General features: G+C 38.7%; 1 protein-coding gene across 1 annotated transcript in view; it reads left to right on the top strand.

Annotated features, from left to right (window-relative positions):
* OCA2 (OCA2 melanosomal transmembrane protein) overlaps positions 1 to 26,316 on the top strand; it is a 171,804-nt gene that overhangs the window by 52,712 nt on the left and 92,776 nt on the right. Inside the window, exons 9-14 of the mRNA XM_054219851.1 lie at positions 2,956 to 3,027; positions 3,895 to 3,960; positions 5,043 to 5,099; positions 6,087 to 6,211; positions 9,785 to 9,923; positions 18,845 to 18,977. Coding sequence (XP_054075826.1) covers positions 2,956 to 3,027; positions 3,895 to 3,960; positions 5,043 to 5,099; positions 6,087 to 6,211; positions 9,785 to 9,923; positions 18,845 to 18,977 — 592 coding nt within the window. The remainder of the gene's footprint in view (positions 1 to 2,955; positions 3,028 to 3,894; positions 3,961 to 5,042; positions 5,100 to 6,086; positions 6,212 to 9,784; positions 9,924 to 18,844; positions 18,978 to 26,316) is intronic.

The raw sequence follows: 26,316 nt of genomic DNA, 5'->3' as shown, positions 1-26,316 counted from the left end.
ATTCCTGTTTGGAAGAGAAACTTGTTATGAATTGGGGTTCTTTCATTGTAAATGTTTTTTCTTACAAGAGATGCACAAAGGTATGCATTTTCTCAACCATGAGAAGGATCAGATGAGTACAGATGATTTCTCACTTCATCTTTCAAAATGTCTTTAGAGTAAAAAGTCCACCAAATATCTCAGCTTTCCTGGGGTTTAATCTCTGTGTTATTTCTGACCTCTTTCAATTCTGTACCTGAGCTTTTTTTTATGGATACACTCTGAGATTGATCCTGAAATGATTTTCATCCTCCTCACGCTCTTTGAAAGGGTTTGGATCAGGTCTGTACTATTTTCTGAAAGAATAATGATGGAATTTTAAGTATGTAATGCCCTCCAAATGTGCATTAGATGGAACTGTGGTTCAAAGAGTGTCACAGTTTATGACCTGTATGCCCTAATTTCTCCATTTGTAAGCTTTTAAAAATGCCTTTACAAATATATTATTTGTTTGGGGTCTGCTTTATGTGAAAAGAAAATTAAAAATAATCCATTCTTTCCCAAACCTCCCCTAATCTCAATTTTTGAATATTTACATGTCTTGGAGTTTACATAACCGTGTTTTCTAGGCTTTATGTTACTGTATAACTTCCACTTGATAGTTTGCTGGAATGAAGAGTTGTACTTTTGACAATTTTTTTGTAATAGAGCTTCACACCTGAATAGTCTTTGTTCATTCTTCAGGATGTGCTTTTGTATATCCTTCTCGAAAAATTCACTAGGATGAAGGAACTGACAGATGGCTCCATTTGTACAGATTTTTTTTTTCCATCTTTCTGTAGAAATTAAGGGAAATTTCACCCACAGGTGACAGCAAACTCTTGGAAACTGAAAATGCAGTCAACCCAATGTATGCAATTAAGTATACTATAGTGACAGCAAAAATGCTTATGTGTAAATATTCAAAAGTAACAATACAAAAAATCTAAACCCAATCAAATTTCAGAAAACCTGTGATATCTTTCTGAGAACTGCAAAAGAGCTATCTAAATTGTGTGGGGATTAGATGAGGGGAAAGCCTCCAGTCTCAGGACAGCTGAGGATTCCCTGGTATCTTACCTTTGAACTTACTTTGCCCTGGTAAGAAGCTGAACTTCTTCCCTAACTGACATCTCTGCTTTGTGTCTTTTATTGGAGAGAACTGTAAAGTCTAATTACTGCACCCTGTCGTCAGCCACAAGAACTGTGAAACGTTATCAAATGCCCCCCACCTTTGCAGAATCAGAAGAGCCATACGTGTGCATTCATATCGATGCTCTGAAACTGGAAATCAAAGATGAAACAGCAACTTATCAGACACAATTCTATGGGAGCTGGTGGGAGCTGTAATCTGTGCTATGTACTTTTAGGTCATTAGGACATAAAAGCCTTGGTCTGACCTGCTGCTTTATCACTATGAATAGATTATTCCCCAGTGCATTTTGAGGAAAAACGTAGGAGAATGAGACAGATTTTTCTTTTGACTACTAAAGTAGTCATTTATGTATTTATTTTTCTAGTAATTTGGTAAATTGCTTAGTTGTTTACCTTCACTGTTAAAAATTTATCTTCAAGGAAAGAAACCAAAGCCAAATCTTCCCTTTTTGCTTTTCCTTTACAAGCAGGCAGGAGGGCCTGGACATGTCCACATCCTATTGTTTCTTATCAGCAAAATATTTCTTATGAAATTAGCAGCAAATGAAATATTTCTAGATTGCCTTATTTCTATCTCAGAAATAATTCTGACTTGTGTCTGAATAATATTGAAACACATTAATAGTAAATGCTGTTAATTAGATTTCATCTTTTGTAGTGTCATTTTCATTAATTACATTCTTACTTTAACCGAGTTATTTTACACAATCTATATTCTTCCAGACATGGTGGATTAAATAACTACAAATGAGCACTTGGAGGAAAAAGCACATTTTCAGGGCATACTTTTTATACTTTCTCCTTGAGAATTTTAAGTGCAATGTATTCATTAGATACATAAAAGTGGACAAATGTCCATATACTGTAGTAATTGTTGCTGTATGAAATAAATGTCTGTGTTGTTGTCAGAGGCTTGGGTCCTCATTTCAGATGCATTCAGATGCATGCTAGAGAAACATCAGAGATGGGAGAGAAGCACTTTTCAAGGCTGGATTAGTCTATACGCTGGTGAAAGCAGCTTTTGAGGAACTGAGGAAACAGTGGCAAAATTATCCAGAGGATTCTAGCTGAAATATATGGCTTTCTTGAAGCCAAAACGGTTTTTAGAGAAAATGCTGGTGTAAAAAAACACTTTATGAAGGAAGAAAACTGTGTGTGTGAGACAGAAAGCAGGTGCACAGGCTTGCCAGGTCTAACTGTGTCCCAGACCACAAACTGGACCTGGAAACTCAAAGCCTAGTATGTCCTAGCGTGTGTGGGACTCACCTGCCCAGGTCTGAGCTATTTGCTTGGGAATTGCTTTGTAGACATTGGAGATGAACAAACACCTAAAAAGAATGGGGTGGATCACCTCCTGGGCACACATCTTCCTCTCATGGGCTGTGAAGGGAAGCCAACAGGACTAGGCTTTTTGATCCTTAAGTTAGGGAAGATTAATTGCTTTCCTCTTGGGTCACCCACTGGCAGATATAAGAAACTGGTGCCCAAGACCCTTCTCTGCCCTGAGATCACAGTAGGGACTTCCTAGTAGGCTTTCCCACAGGCATGGCATATTTTTTTTTTTTTTTTTTAAATAAAATCCTATAGTGAGGCAAAGTAATCAGTCATTCTCTGGTCAGGTTTTTCTGAAGGGGGGTGGGGTGGAATAAGTTAAAAAAAACAACCCGAACAAACCAAGAAAAGAATCAACTACAGGTGTTTTTATCCCTTTTCCTCCTCCTTTTTAGTAGTAAGGAGTTTCTGGACTCTGGAGTCTCTGGTCATTCTTACCCTTTGTTGCAGATTGTTCACAGGACCCTTGCAGCGATGTTGGGCTCTTTGGCAGCTTTAGCCGCCTTAGCTACTGTTGGGGAGGTAAGTTACCAATTTGGTAAGTGCTCACTTTGTTTCTGGGTATGATATCATAAATTTCAGTGTGTGCCCTGTTGTCATTTGGCACAGGACACAGCAGTGTTTTGTAAGAGTGAGAGATGGTAGGGCAGAAACTGAGATGGGGAAGCATTTTGGGGAAAACAAGTCAGCCTAGGCTATAGACAAGAAGAGCAGAAAAAAGGCACTTGATGCTATTTTATTCTGATCTGCAGGAAGCTGAGCACAGCCATTTTCAGCTTAATTCAGAGTTACTTTAACAGCATTATTTTCAGTAATGTTAGGTTACCAAGCAAACCTAAATGGTAATACATTACCGTGTACTACCCTAAATAGTTACACATCATGCTTACACCTTCCAATCCTTTTGTTTCCCCCCTGCTTACTCGTTAGTTGCTATTTAGTGAAACCTCTGATTGATTTTCTCTGTTTTTCTCTTAACTGGCCACCACATCATTGCTATGTTCTTTTAAATTCCCTCCAGTTTGTTCACAGGTGAAGCAGTATGCTTTTGTTCTCTTACCAAAAAGGAAACTGGGGTGTACCATATAACTCGTTTATCTTTTATTTCTGTAATGCTACCTGAGGAGCGACTAGATAAACCAATAGCCTAATGTAGGCTTTTGGTAATGACCCACTTAGGATGCCTGCAGTACTTTGAATTAGTAATAATAATAATAGTAATAATGGTAATACTAAAGAGTCCTTTTTGTATACCTTGTAGGAACACTTATTAATTTCCATTGTAGCTTATTTAAATGGTTCGTAAATTAAGTGGAGTTTATATTTCACAGCTAATTGCAAGTTAGGTGTTTCGTGGCATTCACTGGTAATTGTATTTTTTGATTGCAGAGGCCAAGTATGGTCAAAGTGGTGGAGTGGATTGATTACGAGACGCTGGCACTGCTGTTTGGAATGGTAACTAAAACCTATCTTTTGCTCTAAATGGAATGAAATAATCACATTCAGTATAGGGATGTTTCCTTTTGAAACATTTTGTTATTTGTGTTTTACTGAGACAAGTTATGATGAAAATTTGGGCCTCAAGGGATTTATCAAAAAGAAGGATGATCAGACCTCTGAAAGTGTTGATCCTTTTCTATTTTTTTTTTCCAAATCTCTAAAATTGTGTCGATAACATACTAAAAACATCCTTGAGGTCTATAAATGGAAAGACCTGTTTAAGTGCCACGTATTATCACTCTCATTTATCTTGATAATTTTGTTTCCTCAAACCTTTCTCAAACACACTCTGCTGGAAAAGTGATTTTCTTTGTCTTAGCCAGTGCTATGTTTGGAGCCAAAAAACTAAAGCAAACCAGAAATGGAGGAGAAATATCTGATTAGGTCATAATAATATATTATTTTAATCACTTTGCCCAGAGCTATTTATGGTAAAAAGAGTTGTCCAAGTGTTATTAAACTGTAACAAAAAATATACAATATATAGAGAAAAAATTACAATTATCTGTTGCCATTCTGAGCATTTCTTATTTCCTGATACTGCTGCCTGCTCCCCGCCTTCCCCATAGAAAAAGAAAGCAAAAAAAAAAAAATCTGTTGGGAGCAAAGATGGAAGGACAGGAAACCTCCCAGAAATGTGTGAAAATGCAAGCAATTCTGGGAGCTGTTGTCTTCTGCAGTCTGTAAAGCATTACTGCAGAAAGCAAACCCACGTATTGGCTTTTCTTGATTAATGACATAAGGGAGATAGATAGATACATTGAGTACTTAATGTATGATGCCCACTTAGTCACTACAAATAAAATTCAACCAGACTAGTATGACATTTACAGGCTGTTTCTGTTGAGAACTAAGTTTCACCACGATGCATTAACAAGAGATATTTAGCAGCTGTAGTTGGTATCCTAATATGAAGGCGATCAGATTCTCAGAGCTGTGTCAGATAAGGACTTTTGTCAGTATCACAAACTACATGGCTTTGTTTTTGTGTAATAATTCAGTTGCAAGCTGTTCTGTTTTTCTTCATCTTTTGGTAGATGGTTTTGGTGGCCATATTTTCAGAGACTGGATTCTTTGACTATTGTGCAGTAAAGGTAGGCTTGTTTTGGTACTCCTAATTATTATGGGATTAATCAAGTTAGCACTGTCTTTGAAGAACATTTCTTAGGGCAGTGCATATTTATGACATTAGAAATGACAGTGGTCAACTTGTAATTTTGAAAAATCTCTTAGGGATGAAAGGAAGCCCTTAAGGCAATTCTGTTTCTACAGGAGAAAGGAAAAAGACCCAGGTAGGGTACACAAGCATATGGGCAGCATAAAGCTGAGTTATTCCACTGACCTCCCCCAGGACTGCAGTTCTGCTGTAATTGAAATCTGTATTTATGCCTGTCAGTGGGAGAGGGGAAGTATGGGAAATATCATTATCTTTACGATCACACATGAAAAATGGCCACAGACCTTTGCACAGTAGAAGAGCCAAAGATTACATGAAAAGGGTAATTCTGATGGATTGGTTGTAAAGCAAGTACTACCCGTGGTGAGGGGCTCCTTCACCTGCTGCAAAGCTTAATTTTCTTGAGAAAAAAGAAGTCACAAGGAGGACTACTTCGAGCACAGAACCCCTAAACAAAACATGGGTGGACACAACCCCTGCCTACACTGATGCCCAGACTATGTAGCCCCGGCAGTGCTGCTCAGAGGATGGGGAAGGTGTCCTAGAGTGTGGAGAGGATGGGAACTCTGAACTGTGTTACTTACCCGGGCATGTGGGCAGAAGGTGGAGGCTCAGCCCTGCTCCTGCCACAGACCCCCGTTTTCCCTGGCACAGGAGCACGGTGTCTCTTCAGGCTTGTTTCTTCCTCTGCATGATGGAAATGTTTGCCCACTTCCACAAAGTGTTTGCTTTCTAAATAAATTAGTATTGGAGAGGATGCTATTGGAGGTGCATGAAGTAGCAAATGCTCTGAACTCACTGTTGCCTCATCTTTAGTGAAGTTGTTTTATCTGTCATTTTTTGAAAACCAAGCTGGAGTGATCTGGTCCCTTAATTTTGTTTCTATTTTTTTTGGTTTTATTAGGCTTATCGATTCTCTAGAGGCAAGGTGTGGGCCATGATTACGTTTCTGTGCCTCATTGCTGCAATTCTTTCTGCATTTTTGGATAACGTTACCACTATGCTGCTCTTTACTCCAGTAACCATAAGGTACTTTATTGTTATGTTTTTGGACTTGGTCTTTTATAGCCAGCAATCAGCAGTAGACATGTGTGCAAAATGCTTGTTTGGACTTTTTTTGATCGTCTACATGGAAATCAAAACTTCAAATACTGCTATTGTAGTAGAGTAAAGAGCTAACGTTTTCAAAAGGATTGGTTGCCTTTTCCCTTTGTGTTAATAGTGAGCACGTATCTGAAGCCTGTTATACTGCCTTGGCAGCCAGCTGTTCTGGTTTGTCTGCGTATCTGAACTGCAATAGCATATTGCACCAAATACTCCCTAGTAGGTGAATTTTTTTTCCTGTAAGCAGAGAGAATTTTTTAACTAAAGCTGCCTTGTCCTTTACTGCCTAATATCTATATACAATTTTAGATAGTAATTTATGTTTCAGGGAAGTTGTTATCCCTTCTAATACTGGTGACAAAGAAATTAAAAAAGATTTCCAGATTCCAAGTGAAAGCTTTGTTTTGGAATATGAGACTGAATTTTCTTCCTGTTGGTGATCATGACATTTGTACAGACACTGCTTCATTCCGCAATCTGAGATTAGATATTTGGAACTTTTAATAGAGAACAGTGAATTTAATTACTTCAGATTTCTGTAAATTAACAACTTGTCATTTGCAACTACATTTAATCAGTGTGTGATAATAAATCACGGTTTAACCTGTGCCTGTCTGGGGAAATCTGGTTAATCCAGTACAGTTTCAGAAAGATCTAGTTTGTTTTTAAAATGAGTCTGAGTGATGTGATGTTTGCAGTCATTAGCACATTAAAGTACACAAAATTCTATCAAGGTATGCTCCCACTTTAAAATGTAGCGTAAAGCAGTAAAAACCAATTTTGCAAGTGGAATTTATTCTAGATTGGGAAACAACTGGTGAGTGAAAGCTCCATTTGTCTTCTGTCCGATTATATTTTGAAGAGATGACTTTGCCTTACTCCAATCAATAATTTCACCTCTAGCAATAAGCAACACTGGAACTATTAAACACCAGTTTTCTGTAGCTGTGTTGCAGAATATTTTGAATTAAGTATAGTTGTGAATAGATTGAAATACAGACGTCAATGCATCATGAACTACTGTACCCAGGCAGTGCTATTGTAGCATTTATTCTGTTTACAAAGAATCGTAACGCAGGTTGGAAGGGACCTCAAAAGACCATCTGGTCCAACCTTTCATGGGAAAGGGAGCCTAGTGCATCTTGAAAACCTCCAGTGACTGGGACTCTACCACATCCCCGGGGAGGTTGTTCCAGTGGTTAATTGTTCTCACCATAGAAATTTTTTTTCTTATGTTGAGGTGAAATCTCTCTCAGTGTAACCTGGATTGGTTGCCCCTTGTCTTCTCCATGTGGCTCCTTGCGAAGAGAGAGCCTCTGCCTTTGTAGCCACCTGGAGTTTCATAGTAAATACTAAATACTTAGTATACTAAGTATTTTAGTTTTATACTAAATGAGTTTATAACACTGAGGAAGGGGAAACTCAGTATGTGGGAAACATTTGTATTTGAATCACTATCAAAGCTAAAATAAAATTTTATCTCGCCTAGTAAAACCAAATAATTGCCTATTTGTGAAAGCTTCATGCTGGGGGTCATTTTCTGTTTTTATCTTACTGCTGTTGTCTTCAGCCCTTGTCTACAGCTTCACTGTGTTGCACTGCACTGCCATTGCCATGGAGATAAAGCTTGCAGAAAATCCTGCTGACTACGAATATAAGGATTTATATTTCCATTAATAAGACGTAAAACATGATACGTGTTTCTCTCTGCATTTTGTAGTAAGCTGATAAGAAAAAATTAATAACTACCCCTTTTTAGCTATAGTTTTTTTTCAAGATAGTTTGTTATTGGGAACTGGAAAAGGCTAACTGTTGTTCACATGGGAAACTATATACCTAGGGTAAGTAAACTGAAGAAGTTGGATCCTGCCATGTAGGTAACACATTCTGATGGTTTTATACTTTGGGCTTGGCCTTTCTTGGCGTACGTCAGAGGTTCTTTCTTCAAGCTGTCACTAGGCCCATCAACAAGAAAGAATCACTAAAGAAAAGTTAAGGTTATATTTTGAAACATTTGGAAATCAAGGAGTGATGAAGTTAAAATTACAAGTACAATTGCAGTCTTGTACCACAACTGGTGCAATTGGGCCAGTTCTACTACAAAGTACCCCTAAACTGCATAATTTTATGCTGTTGGGGAAATAGTGTATTTTTGCAGTTATTTTGTTCTGGATTTTTTATGTACTGACATATGTGTCATCTGACTCTTTTTTCCTGAGTTTTAAATTGACAGTCTTGGTGACAGCCTAAGTATATCAAGTTAAGCTTTTGTGCAATACACTCTTTTACCTTTGAAATATAGGTTTTAATACTAGAGACTTAGACTGAACAGTAAAGCTCAACTCTTCCTTCGGGGAAACGTGTGACGGCACTACAGCAAAGCAACCCTGAGAAAGTGTTCTTGCTGCCCACTCAGCCCCCCCATCCTGTGTTAGGTAGAGGGGGCAATAATTTAAGTATAGACTCTGTCTTTACACACCATAGCAATGTTTTTATAAGCCATGAACAGAAAAGCAGTCGTTCCTTATTGCAAAGAGTTTAGGTGTGACCCTAACTTTCAGCCCTTAATACCATGGCACAAGTTGAAAGTCAAACGTGTGCTTCAGAAATGAGCGGATTGTGCGGATCTGTGCGGAAATGTAATTTGTGCAAGTTGAAGTAATCTGCGTGAAGATTACTGTGTGTAAGTGGGCTCTGAGTTGAAATGGATCATGAGGTTACTGAGTCAATCCCGGTATTTGCCAGAGCACTTTAAGATGCTTCTTATTAAAGAAGCATTTTAGTTTTTCTTATTAAAGAAACATCTTACTAAAGAAGCATTACATATTTTTGAACTGCTAAAAACATTTTGAGACTTGTTTAATCATGTGTATTTTCTGCTCTTGTTACATTACAAATAGAAATACGGTCAAGCTTTAGAGAAGGGGAAAAATAGGGACAGAATAAACCAGGTAAATGTAGGCTGAAAGCTGAGGTCTCTAATAGACGATTCATGGCTAATAGGTTGCCTGCACAATCTTCTACCACCACTCCCCACGCGAAAATTAACAACTGATGCTGAGTGCAGACCCTGCGGTTTCCCAGAATAGTTTTCCATAGGTCACTGTAGCCTGGGAACTGTGGTTTAAAAAGTTGTAAGGTGCTGAAAATTTGAAATGCTCTTTTCTGCGTAGGCCAACTTTTGTAACACTCGATTCATTTTAATGAAATGCTTTTTAAAAAGCATCACTTCTGTTACCATTAACTATTGCATTATAGGTGTAAAAAAAAAAAATAAAAATCTGTCTTTTTTGCATTTATATTGTTATAATTACTGTAGCACATAAAATGTAGCACAATTTAAACTTTATCACACACACATATACACATAAATATTATGTCTAAAATCTTGCAATTTTTCAGTAAAGTGACTGCATTTTGTAAATTTTGTAAATTTTAAGATTTAAGGTAATTTAGCCATAGGGTACGAAGTTAATTTTCATTCTCTTTATACCACAGGCTCTGCGAAGTACTTAATCTTGATCCTAGGCATGTCCTGATTGCAGAAGTAATCTTCACAAACATTGGGGGGGCTGCCACAGCTGTCGGGGATCCTCCAAATGTGATTATTGTTTCAAAGCAGGAGCTGAGAAAGGAGGTATGTGCTGCAAGCTGTTTGGCTACTAAAATTAAGTACTGATGTTGACCTAATGCAGTGTTGAACCTTCGCTTCCCCCAGACAGACATATAAACAGGACATAATCCACTTTTTCTGCCACGCTATTTCTTTCTTAGGAGGATGATCAGACAGAACAGAGGGATCTCTTGGGGACAAAATTATGAAGAACAGACTTTTTGATGCAGACTGAGAATACTGGTTTGGGGGGTTGGGGTTTTTTTTGGTAGTAGTGGGGAGGATGTCCTTGTCAATGGCAGAGTGAAGAAGGAAGCAAAACAATGGAGGGCTGTAAAGAGAGGGCAGCAAGTTGGAAAAAAAAAGAAAAACGTGAAAATGAAGGTGTAAATCTAAACTTTTTTTTCAGATCAGGCTTTCTCTCAAAAGTGAAATATATTGGGACAATTTGATTCCTTTTCAGAAATTTCAAACCAGAAATAATTGTCCATAGGAAAAAAACCCGCAATGTGAGAGGCTGCGTTGTCCCTGTAGACCCATGCCATACACGATGCTGCTGCAGGCAGAGACTTTGTCCTTCGGCCACAGCCCAAGGGGGTGTGTGGGGGGTGGGAGGAGAGCAGGGGCTCATCCCCTGCAGCATGGGCGCAGCTGGCTTCCATCTTCTGCCGACACTGTGGTATCTCTGAGTTGCAACAACAGATTTTAACTTCCAACACTTGGCTCTACTTTTTATGGATAAAATAATTTAATTTTTCTGGGTGACTGGTGCCAAAGGGAAGGCTATGGTGGCCGGTGCTGGGTGGGACTGCAGGACTCCAGACACCTGCCAGCAGCTCCACCCACCCCCACGGTCCTCTCTGCCCTGTGGATGGGCAGAGCCACTTCTGGAGTGTGTTCACATTTGTGGTCTTCACCTTCTGGATGGAGCTGGCATTGGTGTGAATTTCTTATGCTTTCAGCTATCCCTGCCACCCCTGAACAGGAGGGCATCTGTTCTGCCTCTGGCACTGTGGTCCCTAGTATCCCTTGGTGTGTCACCCGTCTCTGGTGTGCTGAGGGCAGCAGGGAGGACACCTGCTCAGGATGCGAGGGTCAGCCCCTCCTGGGATGTGGCAGCTCTGCTCTCCTTCTGCTCCTGCACCACCAAGCGGCACAATTTAAGGGGCAGTAATGTAGCGGGCAAGCCTGCAGGGACACCAGGCATGTGTTTTCTGTTTTGGCCAGGTGTCACAAATCCCCAAAATAAATAAATTTAAAGGAATTTGCTGTAGTGTATGGGCTAGTGTGAAAACACCTGTGCAAGTGGGATGAGGGAATTGTAATATAAAATTTTGGATTTTTTTTTTTTTTTTTGGAGTCAATTATCTTTATACTGCTGTACCAAAACAGGATGTCTTCTGATTAACTGAATACACTCAAATTAATTAAGTACTGTCCAGGTTGGAAAACATCTTTGAAAGTTCATCTTTGGATGTTTACCTTCAAAATATTTGAAATGTGCTGCGATTTGTTTGTCTGGGTGATGACTTTGGAGACTCTGTAACATTCATGGCCGAGGATTTGATAGCTAAATTTTACATTTTTAAGTGTGAAATCTGTGTAACTATTTAAACCTTCTTTTCCAAAAGAGAATAATTAACACCTGCCATGCAGGTCACTTTCCTAAATAGTCCGAAACTCATCATCTCTATAGAACCGTTATAAGTGGCTATAAACACGAGAAGCAATTAAGCAATCACACTGAAAGGAAACAATTTTACATTTCTCTTGAATGAGATATTATAATTTTTGCAGGACTCAGGTGTACAAATACCCTTGCAAATGTGACATTATAGCAAATTCTGTATTTGAAACAAGCACAAAAACTTTCCAAATGTTTTGACTCCAGATCGTTTTCAGAACTGTTGTTGCATCGCAGAAATAAGGACATAATAAAATAGATCAGATTCAACACAGGACCATGGGACTTTTGCTTTTTCTTTCCTATATTCTCATTTGGTTTTTTTTTTTTTATATATATATGTGTGTGCATGTATATATACACATGTATCAATAAAAGAGGGTCAGAGACCCGTCCTTGGCTCTCAGGCTGAGTGGCACAGACTGGCTTATGTCCTCACTGCTTAGGGCTCCTTCCCTGCAAAGGAGATTTGCCTTGGAGACCGCTGGGAGGAGTAACTGAATAAAGCCAAGAGCGAGGGCAGGGAGGGAGCTGGACCATCTGGCCTCTTACAGTCTGCACTGTTGAACTAATAGCTCGATCCCTAATTTTGCCCACCTGCTCTAGCAGGCTCTCTTTTTTCCAGAAGAAGAAACATAGACGTTGTTTTCTTGTTTCTGAAACTACTAGCAAAGGCTGCTGTGAGGAAGGGTTATATGATCAACCCCAAATCTGCCTCTGAAATGCGTGGGATGTCTACTATATTTGGACCAAGTAAAATTTATTCTTTTGTTTTTTAGAAGTGTTTGAGGTAAAAGTTCTTGAATGCAATAATGGCATTTTGGTAACAGGACTTCATGCAGTAATTTTTATAGTGTCTGTTATGATGTTTTCTACAGAAATTATCTGGTTTTTTACCTCTTTTTAGCATTATGGTCATATATTTGTCATTCTAGGATTCTTTTCTCCTTGATATTGTCATTGAAATTCCCCTTTTCATCCTCTTGCACTTCTTTTTCAGTGTAACTGCTGTAGGAGGCTGGATAGTATATTGCACTATGTAGATGTTTTTTTCTATTTTATTACGGGCCATTGGGAAGAGACTTTTACCAATCTTCCTGAACTTTTACTGCAGTACAGCAATCTCTAAAAGCAGCCCTAGTAAGGTATTGTGCAAGTTTACGCTTCCTTAGAAAACCTTGGATTTTAAATCAATACAAAATGAAGTGCAGCCTTGTTACTTTGAGTGCTGTTATTGGGTTACAGCACTAGAAATGTTTACTGTAGTGCTGGAGAGATTTTTCTCCCTAGGTTCTGGGGAAAACTCATGTCATATTAAGAATTTTTTATTTAAAGTGTGTTTGAATAAATAAGGTTTTTGTTACAGTTTACTCATTAAAATGTAGGAATAAGTCTGTTTATTTGCCTTGAGATGCAAATGGATGCCAAAACGATTTTTTTCTTTGTAGCAGTAGTTAATTTATAATACTGACATTTTCCCCTACCACCATGCCTGGAATTAGTGGAACATTTACATAATAGGGGAAGAAGATTTGTTGTACTCTTGCTTGTTCTTGCTTGGAGTTGGAAGAAGTCTCACACAACAGCATTTAAGTTGTAATATTAGGAAAGGAAAATAAGAGTTTTCATTGAGAGCAAATCGAAAACTCATTCAGTGAATACAAAATACAAAACTTTTTCTAATCTTTTGTTACCTTCAGAGCACTGCTACTGAGTGGCCATTGTTAGCAAAATTATATTTTTATATTGAAGAGATAAGTGCTTCAGACTTTGGGAACTCTGTTTTTATATGCACAATAGGGCACGAACCGCTTTGAAATGGTCATTGCTCTCAGAAGGTTTGAACATTAAGTTCTCTGTATTTGGGAACATCACAAGTATCTACAGTCACACCTTTGAAATCAGAAGCTTAGGCTGTGATTACAAGATCTTTAGCAAATGGATGGTGAATTGGTCTCCAGAACAAAATGGTGGTGTGAACATAGTGTGTTCTGGTGTATCTAGCTTTAATCTGTTTAAAAGAGGTAATGATAAGAGCAAAGGCAGTTTTAGCATGTGCTAGCCACTGGATTATATCCTTTTATTTACTGTCTCTGTTAGTATGTGATAAAGCTTGTACTGTTAATCTGATGTTTTCTGAGGATTTTGGGTTTTCAGCATCCCACTCAGAGTTATTCCTGCCATTTAAAAGGAATTCCCTGGAAAATGGACAGCCATCAGGTTATCCTGTTCTGCCTTTTGGAGACTTGCAGCCTTCATGCTGAAATTTAGCATCATGCAATATTAGGTGGTTATATTTCATGAAAAATTGTGGTCCCCAAAATTTACCAATAGAAGTAGATATTTCTGAAAAATGGAAGAGAGAAAGTCCTATATACGAATCTATAAAGGTATTTCAAGCACTGGCAGATTGTGAAATGGATTCCCATAGTTTACTAAGCTATTTTTGTTGAGTTTGCTGTTTACAAGGCTGTTAAAATTTTTAATCGATTTGTAAAACTCTTGCCCTTTCTGTCAATGTTTAATTGATTCCTTTTCTCAAGCAAAAAGCGAAATCCTAGGTAAGGTATATGAAATAAAATTTATGGGTTTATGGCTGATTTCAGATTTTTTTCCCCATCTCTGCATGTAGTAATCATTAAAGGGTATAGTGAAAGGCAAAATAGTAGATTTATCAATGTCTCAGATATGGATTATTTTAACGTACCTGTGTTAGACCCTCAGTGATTTCTGGCTCAGCGATGTCATGAGCAGTTCCTCCTGAGACAATGTAGATCTCAGTCACTCAGCCAGAAGGGATGTTTAAACCAGTGTAGAAATAATAAATTACTCTTGCTCTTCCTCATTTTATTAATCTTAAAATATTACAGGAAGGGCATTCTGTCTAGAAGCACAGTATTTGCTGCTCCCTGAATTGCTGCACCTAGCTATAATTTTTGCTTTCTCTTTGCTCTAAAATGGCAGATTTCCTCTGGAAAGGTCTGAATTACTAGAAGTTAATGTCACACCTCCAAAAGCAGTAAAAAAAAATAAATAAATCAGGAGGACAAAAAATTAGGATTTTAGGAAAACAGTACGATACTTCCTCCTACTATGAAATTTATATATTTGACTTTGCATATAAAACTATAAACCGAGGAACGATACCCACTCGGTTTCAGCTCTGAATCTGTAGGCAGTGGAACCTTTAGGCTGTTGTCACGCTAAAACAAAATTTTAAGATTTTCTGTCGACTGGGGAATGGGAGAAATTTAACACAATCAGCATAGCCTCAAGTAAGGGGCATTTGAAGCATGTATTGTATTTATTTGATGGATTGAAATCTCCTGGAAGAAAAGTATTTCTTGCCTATTGTGCGTGTCAATTCTATTTCAGTCTATTGTGCAGGAAAAAGAAAATCTTTATGAAAATGACGTTTTGTTGTATGCAGCAGACATGTGGAGCCCTTCAATGTGTTTTTACAATGCTGAAGCCAGTGCAGAGGACTCAGGAGGTATAAAATATGTTATCCACAGCCACAAAGGGCATGAATGTAGGCTCTGTGGAGATGCTGCGTGCCCTTTCTAGGCTGTGGGAAAGGGAGAAGGAGCAACCGGTGCCACCATCTTGGCATCCTCTGCTGCATCGTTTGTATCTGTGGTACAATGTAAACTCTTTAGTCTCTTTAAGATCTTCAGTCTCTTATAGTTCTCCAGTTTGCCAGTTGACTACTAGCTACCTGACAACGTCTGGTGTGAAATCTGCCTTGTCCTTCCCTGAAAGCATACCCTGTGTGCTGCAGAGAGGCTGCTGCTAAACACCCAGCTCAAAGCATCAGGGTGGGCAATGGTCTGTTTTTCACTGTGAGCCCTTCAGATATCAGCCATGAAAAGGAGAGCACGTGGTAGTCCTCAGCCTCCTCATGGCTACAGGGTGCAAGTTGTCTAAGGCTAGCGACCGCCAGGTTTCATTTTTACACGCTGGCTCTTGTGGATCATTGCACAGAGGAAACAGGGAGGAAAGCCAGGAGCAAAGGATGGAAAGAGAATTGAATCCAGCCTTGCACTATCACAGGCAATACTGTCATGCAAGCTCTTACCTGAAATAAGCATGCTCCATGTTAGAAAACGATTTGTTTCAGCTGAGTTGGCAAGCTGTTCTGCAGTTGCAGCAAAGCAGCATGTTTTCTTTTTCCCCCGGGATCTCAGAGATAAGAAAGATCAGTAGGGTGATACTATGAAGTTTAACAAAATCCTGAATCTCAGCTCAGCTACTCTCTTTGAAAAGTTTGGGTAAGCTCCTGGATAGGATTACCAAAAAATCTAGTAAATAATATTTTTTTTCTCTTGTGATGGTATCTCCAAACCACTTTTAAGTCTTATCTATGTCAGCTCTTGTGTCACGAAGCTGTGTTAATCCTGATTTTCTTTTAGAGTATTGCGATCTCCATCTCATTTAAATTCCTTTCAGCTATCAGTCAGACCTGAGACATCCTTCTTAAGCTCAGCATTTTAGTTTGCCTTCTAGGTTGATGTGATTTTTCTTTTCATAGAGAAATTAGTTTTGTGGGTTTCAAGCAGCACATTTCTTGTGCTGTATTTTTTTTATTTGAGAAGCTGCTGCATTGTGGCATTTCCGTGACAAAGCACAGTTGTTTTGCTCTGAAATTGGTGTGATAATCAAAACGTAGGAGCAAGTGGCTTTGTAAATCTTTGCTCTTGCTTGCAATAAACCACTTCCTTAAATTCAAGTTCCATTAACGTATGATTGAGACATCACATATTTGAACTTGTGAGTTTCCAAGAATTCTTCGGGTTTCTATTTTTATTTCCTACATTAGCAATTAGCTTTATGCCTGAGTATCTCTGCAGAGAATTTCTGCTGGCATACTCTGCCTGGTAGCTGGTATCCTTCTTCATGATGTGGGCACATTGCTGCCAGCCTAAGAAAAGCTTTATGTCCACTGCTCTTTTTAAGACGAGGTTGAATGCAAAAGTAATTTTCCTTGTTCTGCTAATTCTGAGTTGAGTATATTCTGATCACCTCTAATTACTTTATTGCTAGTCAACTAGCTGTTTCCCAGTCAATTAATTTTTCAGAGGATAAATTTTTTTTCCGGTTAGGTTTAGGCACTGGTGTAGCTTCAGAGTTTATACAGCTCAATTTGTTTCAGCTTCCTACCTGTCGCTGGGTCATTTTAGAGACCATACAAAACGGAATACTTATTTTCCGTACTTCTTGAACTGTTTAATGTCACCTTGTCAATACTTGAGTAATTTCCAAACTTTGCTTTTAAGGATTCTGATTTTTCTGGCCAAAATTTTCTGATTTTTCTCTTTGGCTATAATCTTAGAGGCAACCCATATATAAATTAGTTTTATTGTCAATTTTAAATGGTTATCATTAAGGAAATATACATGGGGAATATGGAGTTGGTATACTTTGGGGGCAGGTCTTACAAACATTGAGCCTTTGCGTAAGGCAATTTTTTCCCCCTCTATTTGTAAATTTTCTAGAGTTATGAATGTCGATTTCATCATTCATAGAAATGTCTCCTGTGGCTCTGAATCTTGACTTGATGCACAGAGGCCAATCTTCCTGAGTATTTATAAAAATTGACTTGTAAAGTCTGTCTTGCAGAGATGTCAGACATTTGACTGGCTGACCTATTATGCAGGTAAACTGAATGAAGGTATATTATTTTCCTTTGTGGCATCATGTTTTTCTGTCTGATTCTTAAAATAAACCTTCTACTTTCATAAAAGAAATGGCAGTAGCTGTGTTATAATGAAAGGACAGCGAAAGAACAGGTAGACAGTTTCACCTTTTAGGGGCTGGAGAGTAGAAGCGGTAAGGAATCTAATACTAAATAGCAACTAAGGATGACTTTCTTTAGCTTATGAAGCTGAAACCTGTATCTTTCATTGGATCAAATTCTAATCCTAGGTCTGTGTATTTATGTCTGAGACTTATTTAACTATTTGCAAACTGTGGATTTTTTGCAAAAGAGCACTAATCTTTATCTGGCTACAAAAGCTCTTTACGACTTTAATCAGTTTCTTGTGTCTTGCATTTTTTATTATGCCCTCTGGTGCAACAGAGAAACCTTTTTTTCCTTTTTTGAACCGGAGACTGGGACATTTCCACATAAATTCTTTTAGTAGGAGGCAATATAACTGTTTTTAATTTCTCTTGGCATTACAGAAGGGTCTATAGGTATTTGGTAAAAGGCAAGTCATTCTCATCCTTGTAGAGACACAGAGGTGTGGCACAGGGAGATCCAGTGACTTTCTAGAGTCTCTGGGAAATCAGTGGATGCTCTGAAAATTCAGTTTGGACAACCTGAGCTATTCAGGGCTTGGACCATGCTTTCTTCCAAGTGCCACAGAGCTGCTCTGCTGGTATCACCAGTTCAGACAACCTCTGCTCTGTGAATATAAGACAGTTCCTTGCTACCAGAGTACTTGGATGTGATCCCCCTGGGAGCTTCATGGACAACTTTTGGACAGGCTAGTCATGACTACTTCAGAAAATCCCAGCCCAAAGACTAGCCCTGATCCACCACAGTGTGTGCAATATGGAATCATGGAATGATTCATTTGAAGGGGGTCCTGGAGATCATCTAGTCCAATGTCCTACTCAGAGCATGGCTAAGTTCAAAGTTTTAGGGCGGGTTGACACTATTCATTCTTATTGCTTAAAGCAGTAGCTTTTTAATGTATTCTGCCTAACCTTTTTGAGAACCCATTCATTAAAGGGTCTCATTGTGCAAAATGTAAAGAAATCTGTCCATTTATTAAGCGGGCAGAAAACCAAACAGAATATTGACATATATTACTTTTATTGTAGAAGAATATTAGTGAGTGGATTAAATCCTGGTTCAGATAGAATTACTGTAAAAATCCATGTCGTCATCAGTTTAAAATAAAAGCTGGTCATTAAAATTAACTATTTCTGTGAATTTACAGTGATTTAAGTGATGAAAGTGAAATTTAATGATTCAATTTATGTTTGGTCTTTTTTTTTTTTCTGTCTACGTCAGAAACACTAAATATATTTCAGAAAAACTCGTAATGCTATTTTTTAGTTCTCTGAATTAAATTGTGATGTGTCTCATCTCCTTGAAACAGATGAAATACAACATATACTGTACTTGGAACTTACTTTATTGCTTTATATTTATTATTGATTGCTAAAATACATATATAGTTGAATACTTTTCCCTGTATGTCATATAGGAAAATAACTGAATTTTAATTTAGGTTTTAATTTTTATTTCCAGGGATTGGATTTTGCAGCCTTCACAGGGCATATGTTTGTTGGCATTTGCCTTGTTGTTCTGGTCTCCTTTCCTTTTCTCAGACTTCTTTACTGGAACAAAAAACTTTACAATAAAGAGCCGAGTGAAATTGTTGGTAAGTGTGAGCATGAAAACATTTTTATTGTCATTACATTGAATATGTGCTAAATAGAAACTGAATAGTGCCTACTACAATGTTGTCCTCAGATGGAAGTGCCCACTCTCTTTTAGTCTCTGAATATTATTTTTTTAACTAATAATTTAAATTTTATTTTTAGTCATGATATTTTGTGACTTTTAGGAATAGAAGTCTTTCTGGTGCTAGGGTTGAGGTGTTGACCTGAATCATTAAATATCTTTCAAAATTTATAGGGATATTTTGCATCATTTATAGCCATAGGCTTGAATACCAGGCTGCTCTGTATCGCAACAGATAACATCTGCTCAAGGTGCTGAGTTCACAACCTAGCTTTAAAAATATCCCGGGTTTCCCTTATGACAGGCATGTTGCACTGATGCATTCCCTCACTGTTGGCTTTCTTCTACTGGATTTTTTCAGCAATCTTTTCCTGGTCTGTGGTCAGTGAAGTACATTCACCAAGAGTAGAAGAACTTTCCAAGTTCTTCACAGTTTGCCTCTGCGGCTCTTCCAACCCTAAATTTCCCTGGGGTATAATTTCTATAATTCAGTAGGACTAAATCTATGTCTTTTTCAGGTTGCTTACCTCAGTAGTCTCTAAAAGTCTTGGTAAAGCTGTGTCAATGACTGTTGAGTACGTTGAGTTTTTGTCTTCATGCTTTTATGCCTTTTTATTCAGTCTTTTTGTTTTTCATCATTGTTCTCAGGCTTCTGTTTGAGTGGTGAAATTTAATAATAACTCCTAAACATTCTCAATTTCTTTACAAGTAAGAAATAATTCACTAAATATAATTTCTTAGCAAGCTTTGTACAAAGATAGCTGAGTATAACTGTTTCTTCCCTGGGATTGATGTTTTTTTCACTTTTGGCTGCAGAAGACTTAGGATCCAGGCTTCTACTGACCACGCAACAGATTTTTTAGTACTCTGTAGGACATGTCTGAACCTGCGTGTGTGGGGTCTGTTTAGCATGGGGAGGACAACTTTTGATACGGTTGATATAACTTGGCCCCATTTGTTATCTGTGGAGAAAGATAAGCCTTTCTAAAGACTAATGTAGCTGTCTACAACAGAACAGATGTATTGCAGCCCCCAGAAGTTTACTTCTCTCTTTTGAGAATAAGGGGAGTGCAACATGACTAACTCAGTGGTGGAGATCTTCATGAGAGGTAACTAATTTAGGCAAAATGAGTACCACTTGTAGTGATTTGCCTTGTTCCAGGTAAAATTACCTTTGGGAGTAGGATTCTATTAAAAAGACAGAAGTGACAGTCCTCTCCTCAGTGGATTGTACCATGTCTCTTGAATCCCATCTGATAGAAAGGTCAGAGAAGAGATGCCACTGCTTAGGAAGTTAGGTCTTGTCCAGACATTGGTTTTAAGGGACCTCAGTGCCCATTCAGCACAAGGTGCACTCAGCCTACCTGTTCACAGCTCTAGGGACCAAAGCATTTTCTGGTATTAAGAATCAAAGCATTTTTGAGCTGTTCTAGAGGTGATACTACCTGTTTTGTAAGAGAATTAAGGAGAATTTTCCTTCTATACATATGCTTTGTATGAGATACGCGTTTTCATTACTATGACATTATAAAACAGATGAGGCTTTCTGCATGCTTAGACATTTGATCCTGAGCACAACAGAAACTCAGTTGCTAGAGTGCCTAGATATTTCCCTGTGACACTACAAAGTAAGATTTTTCAGAAAGTCATCAAGAATCTTCTTTTCCTACGTTCTTGTACCAGGGAAGATGCTGCAAAAAATCTTCCTTACCTGCTATATAAACCTATTGACTATACTTCTAAAAGACGAACAGACAAAAAAGATAAGACACTTCTGGATCACCTTGGTTTACACTACATCAGGTCCCATTCAAATTGCTAGAATTTTCTCTTGGGTGCCAGGAATGCCTTTAGAGAAAGTAGGTCACTGAAAATTGTCAGTGTTAACATACAGAAAGGGATGGTCTCCTCCCCTAACCATAGATGTGCCTTAAATTTGTCAATCTTAAATAATTAATGTTGAGTTTTGTCTTATGGGAAGGCATCATTACCTAAAAAACCACCTTAATAATAAGCACTGCAAGCTGTGTATCATGGGTGAGTGACCTTCCTACTTGTCTGGTCAAAGTTAGTACTTTGAAGAGAGATGAAAAAGCTATCCGATAAGCAATATTCACTCCCAAGTTGTCCCCAATAGACTACCGAAATGCATAATAACCTAGTGGAATCCCCCATGTCAGGGAAGTTGGAATTAGGTGATCTTTACGGTCCCTTCTAACCTAAACCATTCTATGAAAATCTGAACAGGTGGGGAGTTGGCTCATGTTCCTATTGCTCCTTCTCCTCTTTGTACTACGGTATGAAAAGCTGGACATGAGCTGGTAATGTGTGCTCACAGCGCAGAAAGCCAACTGTATCCTGAGTTGCATCAAAAGCAGCATGGCCAGCAGGTCGAGGGAGGTGATTCTGCCCCTCTACTCTGCTCTGGTGAGACCCCATCTCAAGTACCGAGTACTGTGTCTAGCTCTGAGGTCCTCAGCACAGGAAACACATGGACCTGTTGGAGAGGGTCCAGGAGGGCCACAAAAAAGATCGCAGAAATGGAACACCTATGCTATGAGGACAGGCTGAGAGAGTTGGGGTTGTTCAGTCTGGAGAAGAGAAGGCTCCAGGGGAGACCTTATAGCAGATTTCCAGTACTAAAAGGGAGCCTACAGGAAAGGTATGGAGAAACTTTTTAGCAGATGAACAAGGGGTAATGGTTTTAAACTAAAAGAGGATAGATTTAGACTAGATAGAAGGAAGAAGTTTTTACAATGAGGGTGGTGAAACACTGTCACAGGTTGCCCAGAGAGGTGGTAGATGCCCCATCCCTGGAAACATTGGAGGGGACTGTGAGCAACCTGATCTAGTTGAAGATGTCCCTGCTCATTGCAGGGGGGTTGGACGAGATGACCTTTAAAGGTCCCTTCCAACCCAAACTGTTCTATGATTCTGTATCAAAATGCTAAATATAGAGCAAGTTTCTACCTATTTTTCACAGGGCTTAAGAATGAGAATCCTTTGTGAAAGAGATCATCTCTGGGAAAGGGATTATCTTTTTGTTGGTAAAGGAAGGAACCTTTGCAACCTCCCAGATAAAACCCTTTGTAATTATGCATCATTATAAAAAATGATTACTTTTCTTTGTTGCCTGGAAGTATATTATTAAATCTTTGGTGTTCAGCAGTTCTTTCTAACTCCCCCACTTTCTTATTTAAAAAGAATTAATTTGCTTTTATTAATTTCTTATTTTATAATAAAAGTCATAGCTTCGTGGACATTTCCATGAATAACTAGAGTTATTATATACTCAAATTATCTTTAAAAATGCCAGTTTGCAAGGTGTCTTGAGATAAGTCAGAAAATATATTCTGCCGAGAGCAATTTTGATCCTGACATAACAGCATTATTTGTGAATATAAATTTTAGAAAATAGAATTGTTATTTTTTTCTTTCATCCAGAAACTTTAAAAGCATGTTTTTGATTTTTAAGAAAACACGTATGCATAACAAGTTTTTTATTAATTTGAGCAGTCCAATTTATTCACTGACATAATATTTTTACCAGTGAAACGCTACACGCTTCTGAGAGGCTAGCACATTTCCCTCAATTCATCAAAGTAATCTTTGTTACTCACAGCTTGGTATGTTCAGGTATAGCAGTCTCCCAATCAGTATACCATGTGTTCTTTCTCATAATCAGCTGCTACTCCATTGCTGTGAAGCTAATCAGTAGCTGTTCAATTAGAGCAAATACTGAAGCGCTACTCTTTCTATTGAAACATTCTATGAAAGGGGAAGAGAAAGAGACAAACACAGCTCCATTAGGAGGTAGCTGTCACGGTTTGGATTTGCAGAATGTGCTCCAAGGGGCTTTCAGGGGTCCTTCACCTCAGATTGCAATGATTCTGTGTTAACTTCAAATAGCTTGTTTGAAGCAGCTGTTTTAATCAACTAAATACCAGCCTTCCCTCAGCCTGCCCCCAATTAGCAATTAAACAAGAGAGTGAGACTTAATTGGCATATTATTCTCCCCAGAATTTTTTCATTGTATGCCATGTGCTTTAAGCTTTTTTTCCTGTTGCTTTGGACTACACAGATTATTGGAAATGGATAAGCACTGGCTTTAAGAACAGGCAATGCTGTTATTCTGATGATACATTGGCAGATTAATTTCAATGCTGTGTGTTACCAGGGTCTTTAAATAGTTGGGTTTCAGAGTGATCTGCAGCCCCTGTGCAGCAGAAAAAATGTATGTTCCTTCCCCAGGAGCCACTATCTACCTGCAGTAGCTTGAAGTGGGGCCTATTACAGAAGAAAAACGAAACTGAAGAACTCAGCCATGACAGAGAAAATTAAATTATTCTTAAGAATGAAAGATTATTTTGAGGACTTTTTTGAGTGCAACTTTCAGCTGATAAACCTACACCTTGTTCTGTGTGATGCAGAAGAAGATACTAGGATTAGGGTAGTAAGTGGAGAAGGTTTAAAAAGTGTGTGTGTGTGTGTATATATATATATATACACACTTTCCCAAAAGAATATGTAAGGGGAAATAATAATATATGAGTGAAAGAGGAATTAAACTTACTGTTCCCGCCCCACCCTGAAACTTGAAACCAAAGTTTTTACTTAAGGGTTAACAATACATAATGTAGTTCCTGGGAAGTGTGATAATACAGAGTTGTGTCTCAGCTATCAAGTTGTGGAGATGTGGACCTCAGTGTTTGGGAAGGTCGCTATCCCCAGGACAGTGGGGGGCATGTGATCTCATGGCAAGCATTATTATTGCCATTTTTGCCAAAAAGGAAGAGCTTTCTCTTAGCACAAAAACTTATTTAACACCAGCTCCCTTTTTCTCCTGTGTTGCCTGTCCCAGTTTCTGATTGTTTCTCTGGCTGAAAGAGAAGACCCACTGTTGAAGCAGGAGTGGTGATGCCAGGAGAGGGGGGAGAACGTTTTTACCTCTCATGTAGCTCACTGTCTGCGGCAGCTGGGAAAATACTGCTACGGTAGCATGATAGTCAGTATGTAAAGCCGACAACAGAAGGAATTTTCTAATTAATCATAGTCATGTGTAAAGTGCTTAATGTGTGAAAAACACGGTGCTGTTTCCCACAACGTGAAATGTGGTAACCAGATGAGTGAGCAAATCTGTTTCTTTCTTCCATGTGGAGCTTTACAGCTGCTTCTCTAAAAGAAGAAATGGGAGAGGAGGAGGGGAAAAAAGAGGTACAAAACCAGCACGGAAAAGGTAGAAAGTCTAGAGGAGAAAAGAAGTAGGGGAGCGATAATTGAGGGTTGTCAAACATGTGCAACTGATAGGACTGTGCTGGCTGCAGACCCACGATGTCCAGGCATTGTTCCTCGACTTAGGGTACGTTCTGCCCACATCGCGCCTCATTTTGTGTGCAAATGACCAAAGAACGGCACAACTATACTGACAGTGAAGGTCAAGAGAAAAAACAAGATAAAACTGAAAAATCCTTTAGCACTTAATATCTGGTGAGTTTCCCCCTCCATGACCCATAGTGACTACAAATATTTGTTATAGTACTCTGTGCTGCACACAATTGACCAAGCACAGGCATTGTCAGCTCTAATTGTAGCTGACCACAAGGTATAGCTCAGTGCGGTCAGTATTTTGTCCATGTGAACCCCCTTGCTTGTCAGAGCTCTGAGATGTCTGCCTGGGGGAATGGTCCCCAAGGCAGGTGGCCATGGTTAAAGGGTTAACAGCTTTGTTGTTTTCTCAGGGCGTGGGATGTCCAGATGGCCTCTGCATCCTCTAACAGTGGTGTGTGCCCTCATGCCATGCCCTGCAGTGTGATGTTTCCCTGGAAGTGTTCAAGGCCAGGCTGGATGGGGCCGTGAGGAACCTGGTCTAGTGGGAGGTGTCCCTGCCCATGGCAGGGGGGTTAGAAATCGATGAGCTTTAAGGTCCCTTCCAACCCAAACCATTCCATGATTCTATGTACAACTTTTTGGTTTAATACTGGGAAAGAACTACTGTGATGACTTGCAAGACAACCCCAGTGCTGCTTCAGACACTTTAAATTGAAAAAAGGCCACATAAAAATAATAATAGTATCCAGGGCTGCAAGGGCACCGTAGGGGCACAGAGGGGACCCAGGGTAAGGTGTTATGTAGCATCAGCACAGGTAAGCGTGCTGCTCGCGGTCAGAGGACAGTCCTTAGCCCTATTTTAGTTAGTAATATATTTGTAACCGTAGGAACCATTTCTTGCTAGAATCAGTGACAGGTACATGAAGTACCCAGCTGCATCAAGTACATTGATAAATCCTGGTCCTGAGGTGCTTCTGTACCTGTGGTAGGTACTTCACTAACTGCCATTAAAGCACTCTTGGTATTTTAATGCAACCGTTGAAAGTAACGGTTTGTCCTCGCTTCAAAGTTGGTTCAGGTGAGGAAAGCAACAGGCAGATTATGCATAGAATAATGTCCACAGAAAGGAATATTTCAAGATATTTTCAAGCATTCAAGTCCACGCTCAATCTGGCTGACAATTTCGCAATATGCATTGCACTCTACTGTCCTCACCCAAGATGCTCAATTCATGGGAATGTACGGGAAGCACTTTTAAATCTTGAAGAGCCGCGTGGAATAGGAAAAATGTTTTTGTTTTTTTTTGTGTGTGTGTAAATATTAACAATGAATAGTTAACAGTTTAACACTCCTACTGTGGACCATAGCATGCTAAACTAAAAGATGCGGCTTTCTTATGAGTTATCTTGGGATCTAAGATTGTATCTTTCTGGTACATACTACGTCTGTTATTTTAAAAAAGTGTAAGATTTTCAGTCTCAAAGGAACTAGGTAGTCTTATCGTCCCTGCAGACTTCTTATATATTCCTTTTTGGATAATATATCAGGATCCACCAGGGTCATGGTTCTATGTTTGAAAATGTAAAACACAAAAATCTGTTTTTTATTATATTCACCTTCAACAGCTCTTCTGATGATCAGGAATAAAAATAAGTGTAATTGTTTACTTTAGACAGATTCAAGATTTTTATATTTTTAAACGTTTTAGATCATTTTACGTTTAAAATCCTTCTATATGTCCTTTGTACTGCTTTAGAGTTGATGGAGTGTTCCCCTTGGAAAGAGGAAAATGTTGATCTGTTTTTTCTTGTTTTCAGATGATCAAAATAGTATTTTGACATTGCAGAATAAGGGAAATATGTCAGTCTCTTATTATTTGCTTAGTGCATTGATAATGTAGCCATCACAAAAAGGCAGCTGTAATTTTA

The sequence above is a fragment of the Rissa tridactyla genome, chromosome 1 (assembly GCF_028500815.1).
Source record: "Rissa tridactyla isolate bRisTri1 chromosome 1, bRisTri1.patW.cur.20221130, whole genome shotgun sequence".
NCBI classification, from domain to species: domain Eukaryota; kingdom Metazoa; phylum Chordata; class Aves; order Charadriiformes; family Laridae; genus Rissa; species Rissa tridactyla.
The sequence above is the reverse complement of the archived record's forward strand: the minus strand, read 5'-3'. Positions and strand labels throughout refer to the sequence as shown.